At 42.7% G+C, this 10,263-nt stretch overlaps 1 protein-coding gene across 3 annotated transcripts in view; it reads right to left on the reverse strand.

Annotated features, from left to right (window-relative positions):
- ccm2l (CCM2 like scaffold protein) overlaps positions 1–1,055 on the reverse strand; it is a 15,138-nt gene extending 14,083 nt beyond the window's left edge. For all 3 annotated transcript variants that reach the window (XM_013136251.3, XM_013136250.3, XM_013136249.3), the window contains exon 1: positions 893–1,055. In XM_013136251.3, coding sequence (XP_012991705.2) covers positions 893–925 — 33 coding nt within the window. In that variant the 5' untranslated portion in view covers positions 926–1,055. The remainder of the gene's footprint in view (positions 1–892) is intronic.
- Positions 1,056–10,263: the final 9,208 nt, after the last annotated feature.

A 10,263-nucleotide genomic window follows, 5' to 3' on the forward strand; every position in this document is an offset into this window, starting at 1 on the left:
CCAAACTTGGAATTTAATGGATAATCGGGGTATGAGAGTTACCTTACTTATATATAATGTATATATAATGTTTATACAGCTCTGGAAAAAATTAAGAGACCACTGCACCTTTTTCTTTTCTTTCCAAAGAAGTTGAAAAGGAAAGTTTTGAGTGAGGAACAGAAGGGTTAAAATTAAGAGACCACTGCAAATTTAACGCTTCTTTTCCTCCCTCAAAATGTTCCCTTTCAACTTTTTTGGAAAGGAAAGAAAAAGGTGCAGTGGTTTCTTAACTTTTTCCGGAGCTGTATAAACATATTACACATCAAGTTACATTACTTATAGATAATGTATATATAAACATCATATTACACAACAAGTTACATTACTTATAGATAATGTATATACAAACATCATATTACACAGAATGGGAGGTTATAGGTTTTTGTTATTCAGAAAAGTTCCACACTGCCTCTTTAATCTAAGCCTTTGTTCATATAATATGCAGAGTTCTGTAATTTATTATAATTGAGTATCAGAGGTCAATCTTATAGTGAAACAAATGTCAGCTGTGATTTAAAATCATAAAAAAGTAGCCACACCATTTAGCCTCTTCAAATTGGCCCTGTCTGGAGCTGACCAACAAACACAGGGAATATGGACACGTAAAGTACGAACGTGTTAAAACCCTTTAGAAAAGTATGAACATATTGAAATGCTTTAGATGATAAAGAAGGAACATATTCAAACACTTTGCGATGGTTGGCCCCTCCCACACCTCCTTGCCCCTCAGACAAACACCGTAAACATAGCAACCAGCCAGGGCGGCCTAAACAGAAGAACCCCCTCCGCTCTGCAGGATCAATGGTCAACCTGGTTCCTATAGAACCCAACAGGCTTGGAAATAACTCACCTTACTGGCTTTCTTGGTGGGCTCGTAATCCATTTCTACCAGTTGCTTGTAGTGTGTGTGTGTGAGAATTTGTGTGTGTTTGTATACCGTGATAGGTAGAGTGTGTTTTCTCTCTGTGATCTCATTGGCTAAGAGCCGATGGTCTGGGAAGTGTGTGTGTGTGTGTGTGTATCTGTGTATGCCTTCCTGGTGCTCCACAAAGCCCCTAGGAGCACAGGAGAGTCACAGAAAACAGAGGAAGCCCACTTCCTGTTAGAGAGGAAACTCCACCACAGTCTGATAATAGACTAACACAAACACACACTTACATACACACACACACACACTTATACACACACAGACACACACACACACACACAGTTATACACACACAGACACACACACACACTTATACACACACACACACACACACACACACTCCCACTGACATGCCATTCTCTGATTGCTGATTACAAAGGGAAAACACACACAAGCAATATACATTTACATTGGGAAGCACTCATACACAACACACGCCATAACACATGTTATGGAAACACTCATACACAACACACGCCATAACACATGTTATGGAAACACTCATACACAACACACGCCATAACACATGTTATGGAAACACTCATACACAACACACACCATAACATTTGTTATGGGAACACTCATACACAACACACACCATAACACATGTAATGGAAACAAACATACACAACACACGCCATAACACATGTTATGGGAACACTCATACACAACACACGCCATAACACATGTTATGGAAACACTCATACACAACACACGCCATAACACATGTTATGGAAACACTCATACACAACACACGCCATAACACATGTTATGGAAACACTCATACACAACACACGCCATAACACATGTTATGGAAACACTCATACACAACACACGCCATAACACATGTTATGGAAACACTCATACACAACACACACCATAACATTTGTTATGGAAACACTCATACACAACACACGCCATAACACATGTTATGGAAACACTCATACACAACACACGCCATAACACATGTTATGGAAACACTCATACACAACACACGCCATAACACATGTTATGGAAACACTCATACACAACACACGCCATAACACATGTTATGGAAACACTCATACACAACACACGCCATAACACATGTTATGGAAACACTCATACACAACACGCCATAACACAGATTTTTACTAAACTAAAATCTCCTATATTGAATGGGCTATTATAGGCCTATTGACTCACCTGCTCCAGGCCCTAAATATGTGTTGAATTTGACTCCTCTGCTCTAGGCCCTTTAGGGGATGAATTTGACTCCTCCGCATACGCTACAACAGTAAACCCTGAGCTGCGGTCTACAGTTCTGACCACTAGGGGGCATCGTGGGACAGGGTAGCAGCATTCTAGTGGTATTGCTGTATATAGATGGCTTGCAGTCATGTGGGAACCTGTGTCACTTATGGGTGGTTCCCGTGGGAATCCACCTCAGCCCTTGGACGAGCACAGTGTCTACAGTGTTTCCCATATCAACCCGTTTCTCAGTACGCTGCTTTCAATAGGATTCTGGTAAAACTAGAGTTATGAATGTGGAATATTGTAATGTATGTTTGTGTTTCTAGTAGATATCTTAGAAGTAGCATCTGGAAAGTATTCGGAGACCCCTATGCTATCTTCACATTTTCTTGTGTTGTAGACTTGATTTTCAATTGATTACACACATTTTTTGCCAATTTAGTGAAAATAAAAAACCTCATGTACATATGAATGCAGACCATTTTCCAGGACACTACAAATTCAATGTCCTGTGATCACCCTCATGTGTTCAGTGATCATCCTTGACAGGAGTCCACCTGTGGCAAATTACATTAACTGAACATAATTTAGAAAGTATGTTTATGTAGGAAATCAATGGAGTGCCTCCTCCCAGTAGGGAATGAGACGTTACCCCAAGTAAAGGAGTTCAATTATCTCTGGGTCTTGTTCATGAGTGAGGGGACAATGGAGCGGGAGATTGGCCGGAGAATCTGAGCAGTGGGGGCGGTATTGCATTTGCTTTGCCGCACCGTTGTGACGAAAAGAGAGAAGAGAAAGGCAAAGCTCTCGATATACCGGTCCATTTTCGTTCCTACCCTCACCTATGGTCATGAAGGCTGGGTCATGACTGAAAGACCTAGATTGCGAGTACAAGCGGCTGAAATGGGTTTTCTCAGAAGGGTGGCTGGCTTCTCCCTTAGGGATAGGGTGAGAAGCTCAGTCATCCGTGAGGAACTCGGAGTAGAGCCGCTGCTCCTTTGCATTGAAAGGAGGCAGTTGAGGTGGTTCGGGCATCTGGTAAGGATGCCCCCAGGACATCTCTCGAGGGAGGTGTTCCAGGCACGTCCAGCTGGGAGGAGACCTCGGGGTAGGCCCAGGACTAGGTGGAGAGATTATATTTCGACCCTAGCCTGGGAACGCCTCTGGATTCCCCAGTCAGAGCTGGCAAATGTGGCTTGGGAAAGGGAAGTTTGGGGTCCCCTGCTGGAGCTGCTGCCCCCGTGACCCGATACCGATAAGCGGATGAAGATGAATGAAATAATGAATGTTTATGTAAGGTCATACACTTCACAATACACGTCAGAACATGAAGCCATGATGTCCAAGGAACCTTCCGTAGATCTCAGAAACAGAACTGTGTTGAAGCAGATGGAAGGTTATAAAAATTTGCTAAAGCATTGAAAGCTTCCCAGGAGCACTGTGGGCTCCATCATTGTGAAATTGAAGAAGCAATGACATTGGTCAGAGATTGGATAGACAGAAGACACTGAGTAAAAGGCATATAATATGCTATCTGATAGACTCTGAGAGCGTGAGGAAAACTATTCTCTGGTCTGATGAGACCAATATCAAACTATTAGGCTTGAATGCCAGTCTATAAGGCTGGTGAAAACAAGGTACCGCTCTTCACCTGGCTAATACCATCCCTACGCTGAAGCATTAGTGGAGGGACCATCATGTTGTGGGGATGCTTCTCCACAGCAGAGACTGAGAGACTGGTTTGGATTGAGGTTAAACAGAATAAAATACAGGTAGGTCCTTGAAGAAAACCTTATACAGAGGGCAAAGGACCACAAACTGGGGCATAGATTATATTTTCAGCACAACAACGATCTGAAGTACACAGCCAAGACAATGCAGCAGTGGCTTCAGGATAAGTCTGTAACTGTCTTTGAGTGGTCCAGCCAAACCCTAAACTTAAACATCTGTGGGTATCCTTAAAGATCACAGTTTACTGAAGCTCCCCATCCAATCTGGCAGAGATTGACAGGAACTCCAGTTAGGAATGGGGAGATCTGCCCACATCCAGGTGTGCAAAGCTGGTGGAGACATCGAAGAAGACTGAAAGCTGTGATTGCTACCAAACGTGCTTCAAGGTGCTAATCAATTATAAAGACACTCTATTACACAAGAAAAAAAATGAATTCTTATTGAAAACCTGGTACATTTCCTGTAGAAGTAAAATAATTATTTGGCTAGAATTAGGATGTGTCTTCTTAGTTTATCAAACTGAAAATGTAACTAAATAAAAATTTTATGTTGCAAAATGCTACATTTTCTGTTTTGGAACAAAGTATTTGAATGAAGACATGCCCTCTACAGATCATTCTAATGCTATGTTTTTCCCTGCTTCAGATGCGAATGAGAAATATCCAATCCTCCCGACCTAAATCATACTGCTGTGACCCAAATGGAGATGGATCAGCGTGTGATTAGGAATGTACTCTCAGAACTCACAAGCCTCATCTCACATGTTCAGGATGCAACCCATTGCTTACAGTTTTTGCTGATTGCTTACACACTGAAAGTGAATGCTTAGACAAAAGCATCAAAACCATAACTTTTGTAGCCATGCCTTAAACAAAGGCACCAAAAGTACAAACACATTTTCTGCTTTGCTCTTTATTTACAATTCTGCAACACACTTTGCAAAACACTACTTCTTACATTAGACACTTAGACGTTCAAGAATGAAATCTCTTGCAATCATTGGGAAAAACATACCTGAAATTAGCAAAATCCTCCCACACACACACACGAAAACACTTATACATTAATTGAACTAGTCTGACCCTAAGCACTACAAATATACCTCAGGTAAACTCTCCCATTTTGTGAGATCGTCACAAACATGGACGCAATGAGAGGAAGAGGAAGAGAGAGAGAAAGAGAGAGAAAGAGAGAGGAGGAGTAGGAGGAGGACGAGGACAAGAACAAAGAAGAACAAATACATATTTCCGCTGACATTAGGGCCACTTTGGTGAACCATGTCAAAAATCATGACCTGAAGATGGGGGAGGCAGAGAGTCTTTAGTGAACCATGTCATAAATCATGACCTGAAGATGCGGGAGGCAGAGAGTCTTTGGTGAACCATGTCATAAATCATGACCTGAAGATGGGGGAGGCAGAGAGTCTTTAGTGAACCATGTCATAAATCATGACCTGAAGATGCGGGAGGCAGAGAGTATTTGGTGAACCATGTCATAAATCATGACCTGAAGATGGGGGAGGCAGAGAGTCTTTGGTGAACCATGTCATAAATCATGACCTGATGATGGGGGAGGCAGAGAGTATTTGGTGAACCATGTCATAAATAATGACCTGATGATGGGGGAGGCAGAGAGTCTTTGGTGAACTATGTCATAAATCATGACCTGAAGATGGGGGAGGCAGAGAGTCTTTGGTGAACCATGTCATAAATCATGACCTGATGATGGGGGAGGCAGAGAGTCTTTGGTGAACCATGTCATAAATCATGACCTGAAGATGGGGGAGGCAGAGAGTCTTTGGTGAACCATGTCATAAATCATGACCTGAAGATGGGGGAGGCAGAGAGTATTTGGTGAACCATGTCATAAATCATGACCTGAAGATGGGGGAGGCAGAGAGTCTTTGGTGAACCATGTCATAAATCATGACCTGATGATGGGGGAGGCAGAGAGTCTTTGGTGAACCATGTCATAAATCATGACCTGATGATGGGGGAGGCAGAGAGTCTTTGGTGAACCATGTCATAAATCATGACCTGAAGATGCGGGAGGCAGAGAGTATTTGGTGAACCATGTCATAAATCATGACCTGAAGATGGGGGAGGCAGAGAGTCTTTGGTGAACCATGTCATAAATCATGACCTGAAGATGGGGGAGGCAGAGAGTATTTGGTGAACCATGTCATAAATCATGACCTGAAGATGGGGGAGGCAGAGAGTCTTTGGTGAACCTTGTCATAAATCATGACCTGATGATGGGGGAGGCAGAGAGTCTTTGGTGAACCATGTCATAAATCATGACCTGATGATGGGGGAGGCAGAGAGTCTTTGGTGAACCATGTCATAAATCATGACCTGATGATGGGGGAGGCAGAGAGTCTTTGGTGAACCATGTCATAAATCATGACCTGATGATGGGGGAGGCAGAGAGTCTTTGGTGAACCATGTCATAAATCATGACCTGATGATGGGGGAGGCAGAGAGTCTTTGGTGAACCATGTCATAAATCCCAACCTGACGATGGGAGAGGCAGAGAGTCCAGCCCAAGCTGAGTCTCTACACGGTAGGATCCATCACACAGATATTTAGACTGGAGAACAGGGAGGTCTTCAACTTTCTACACTAGACTGTACCTATGTAATTGTTGCGTATCATTCTGCATCACAGTACAATACTATGTAGTACTACAATACAGTTTTACCCAGTTGGGAGACTGGGCAGAGCTCAGTTGCATCTATCATCCAAACATCTAGAAATGAGAACCGGTAAGTTACCTGCCATCTATGCTCTTTATGTATGTATACAGTTGTATACTGCAGTCCGACACATCAGTAGACCTATGTTTCTCTGTGATTCTTGGCATTGAAAGATTATAGATTATTTTAGCTTACTGTAACCAATCATATCATATTTGTGGATCTAATGCAGAACTGAGAGACGGCCAGGCCATGGTGGAAGACACCGACTGTTCACACCAGAACAGGAGACCGCTATTTTGAATTTGGTGGTGGCAAACAATACCATTAGACTATCCAGTGCCACTTAATTGCAAACCACACAATATTCAATAACATTCACCAGGTGGGCTTGTCTACATGGGGTTGTGGATTACCATGCAACCAAATCCGAATAAAACAGGTCTAGAAGGGTGCCATTTGAACAAAACTCAGAGAGGGTTTAAGAACAGCGCTTTGAATATGTGAAAGTAAGTAATATAGTAATATATTGTGAATACACCATGTGAATGTCTCTGGACGGCGTGGAGGGAATATCACAGTGTGAACGTCCCTGGACGGCGTGGAGGGAATATCACAGTGTGAACGTCCCTGGACGCCGTGGAGGGAATATCACAGTGTGAACGTCCCTGGACGGCGTGGAGGGAATATCATAGTGTGAACGTCCCTGGACGGCGTGGAGGGAATATCACAGTGTGAACGTCTCTGGACGGCGTGGAGGGAATATCACAGTGTGAATGTCCCTGGACGGCGTGGAGGGAATATCACAGTGTGAACGTCCCTGGGCGGCGTGGAGGGAATATCATAGTGTGAACGTCCCTGGACGGCGTGGAGGGAATATCACAGTGTGAATGTCCCTGGACGGCGTGGAGGGAATATCACAGTGTGAATGTCCCTGGACGGTGTGGAGGGAATATCACAGTGTGAACGTCCCTGGACGGCGTGGAGGGAATATCATAGTGTGAACGTCCCTGGACGGCGTGGAGGGAATATCACAGTGTGAACGTCCCTGGACGCAGTGGAGGGAATATCACAGTGTGAACGTCCCTGGATGGAGATATGTTGTCATCTGGGACAACGTGAGATTCTACTGGACTGATCCGGTCCGCAACTGGTTCATTGGCCACCTACAGTTTATTGACCAATCCCACCCACCATATTCCATACCCAAACTGAGGAGTTTTTCCGGGCATAGCAACTTGTCCCTGTCCTTGTCCACCTGGTCATACTTCTGACCTAGTCTAAAATCAAATAGACTCTGGATTTAGCCCAGAGAAATGTATTTATTATTCCAATTGGACTCTTAATATCTCACCCGGCACAGCCAGAAGAGGACTGGTCACCCCTCTGAGCCTGGGTCCTCTCTAGGTTTCTTCCTAAAATTCGACCTTAGGGAGTTTTTCCTAGCCACTGAAATTCAACACTACTGTTGTTTGCTCCTTGGGGTTTAAGGCCGGGTGTCTCTGTAAAGCACTTTGTGACAACTGCTGTTGTAAAAAGGGCTTTATAAATAAATTTGATTGATTGATTGAGCAACAGAAGGTTACTGACCGCAATCCCCTCACACCTAAGCCTCTTCTCCAGGCGATGGAGGATGCATGTGATGAAGTTGTGGGGGCTGTGGGGGCTTTCGGAAGCCGGATCCGTCACTCCAGAAGATTCTTTCCCCACTGTTTAACCAGGGAGAACATCGCTTCTGATCTAAATGAGACGCTGTGGCTAGACCAAAATAGGAGACAGGATGCAGCCTAATTTCTATTTTCTTAAATTTCGCACGTGTTTTTATCTTTTTGTGTTTGGAGTTTAGAAAGAATGGGCCAATTTCACTTTTGTGCAGAAAACACGTTCTCTTACTGAATGTTATTCCTGGTTTCCTCTTGTTGGGTATGGAAAGCACTACATACAAACACATGTGTTCAAAAATACTGCGTTTTGTAAATAAATGACTAGTTTTTGTTACTGTTTTGTATTTGTGTGTTTATTTACAATTGTGCTCATAAGTTTGCATACCCTAGCAGAAATAGTGACATTTTGGCATTGATTTTGAAAAATGATAGATCATTCAAAAATATGAAGCCATTTATTATCACATAGTTTTTTGGCTCCTTTTTAAATCATAATGATAACAGAAACCACCCAAATGGCCCTGAACAAAAGTTTACAATCCATTGAATGTTTGGCCTTGTTACAGAGACACAATGTAACACACACAGGTGAAAATGGCAATTAAAGGTGAATTTCCCACACCTGTGGCTTTTTAAATTGCAATTAGTGTCTGTGTATAAATAGTCAATAAATTTGTTAGCTCTCATGTGGATGCGCTGAGCAGGCTAGATACTGAGACATGGGGAGTAGAAAATAACTGTCAAAAGACCTGCGTAACAAGGTAATGGAACTTTATAAAGATGGAAAAGGATCTGAAAAGTTATCCAGAGCCTTGCAAATGCCAGTCAGTACTGTTCAATCACTTATTAAGAAGTGGAAAATCCAGGGATCTCTTGATACCAAGCCAAGGTCAGGTAGACCAGGAAAGATTTCAGCCAAAACTGCCAGAAGAATTGTTCGGGATACAAAGAAAAACCCACAGGTAACCTCAGGAGAAATACAGGCTGCTTTGGAAAAAGACGGTGGAAAGAGACGAAAGCTGCGCATGGGACGCTCTTGGACTTTCCAGCACGACAATGACCCTAAGCACAAAGCAAAGTTGACCCTCCAGTGATTACAGTAGAAAAAGGTAAAGGTTCTGGAATGCCCATCAGAGTCTCCTGACCTTAATATCATCAAGCCACTCTGGAGAGATCTGAAACGTGTGGTTCATGCAAGACGACCAAAGACTTTGCATGACCTGGAGGCATTTTGCCAAGATGAATTGGCAGCTATACCACCTGCAAGACTTCAGGGCCGCGTAGACAACTATTGCAAAAGTCTGCATGCTGTCATTGATGCTAAAAGGGGCAATACACAGTATTAAGAACTAAGAGAATACAGGGGTTAGTTCATTTTGTTCTTTGTTTCCATTTGGGCCATTCTGTTATGACCTGCAGTTGAATGTGAATCCCATAAGAAATAAAACATTTGTTTTGCCTGCTCACTCATGTATTATTAGTTTTTTTACAATGTTACATATATCACCAATTCTCCAAGGGTATGCAAACATTTGAGCACAGCTGTATGTCTATTTGAGTAGGTATACATTATATTTTACAACTGGCTGCAGTGTAAAACTGACAGTGAAAAAGGCATGAACCCACTGATGCGATGTTCATAGTAGTGTTTCGTGTTGAACATATCTGTGTGTTGTTTGTTGGTAGACAGATCTATTCATATGATGCATGTGTGTGTCATTTGGTTGCAAACTATTTTGAATGCAGTGTTTGCTTTTGCTAGAGATTTGTAGAGTTTTGCATTTTCTGTTTTTGATGAATATGATGTAATCAATTACATCATATTCTGGCATTTTCTGCAGAACTGACAGACAACCTCCAGAGCGTGGAAGGCAATGTCTGCTCACCTATGAACAGGAACTGTCTATTGTCAGTGGTTCACCAACCACAATAACTTCAATAACTTGTATTCTTCACCCCTTACTCCCCAT

The sequence above is a fragment of the Esox lucius genome, chromosome 12 (assembly GCF_011004845.1).
Source record: "Esox lucius isolate fEsoLuc1 chromosome 12, fEsoLuc1.pri, whole genome shotgun sequence".
NCBI classification, from domain to species: domain Eukaryota; kingdom Metazoa; phylum Chordata; class Actinopteri; order Esociformes; family Esocidae; genus Esox; species Esox lucius.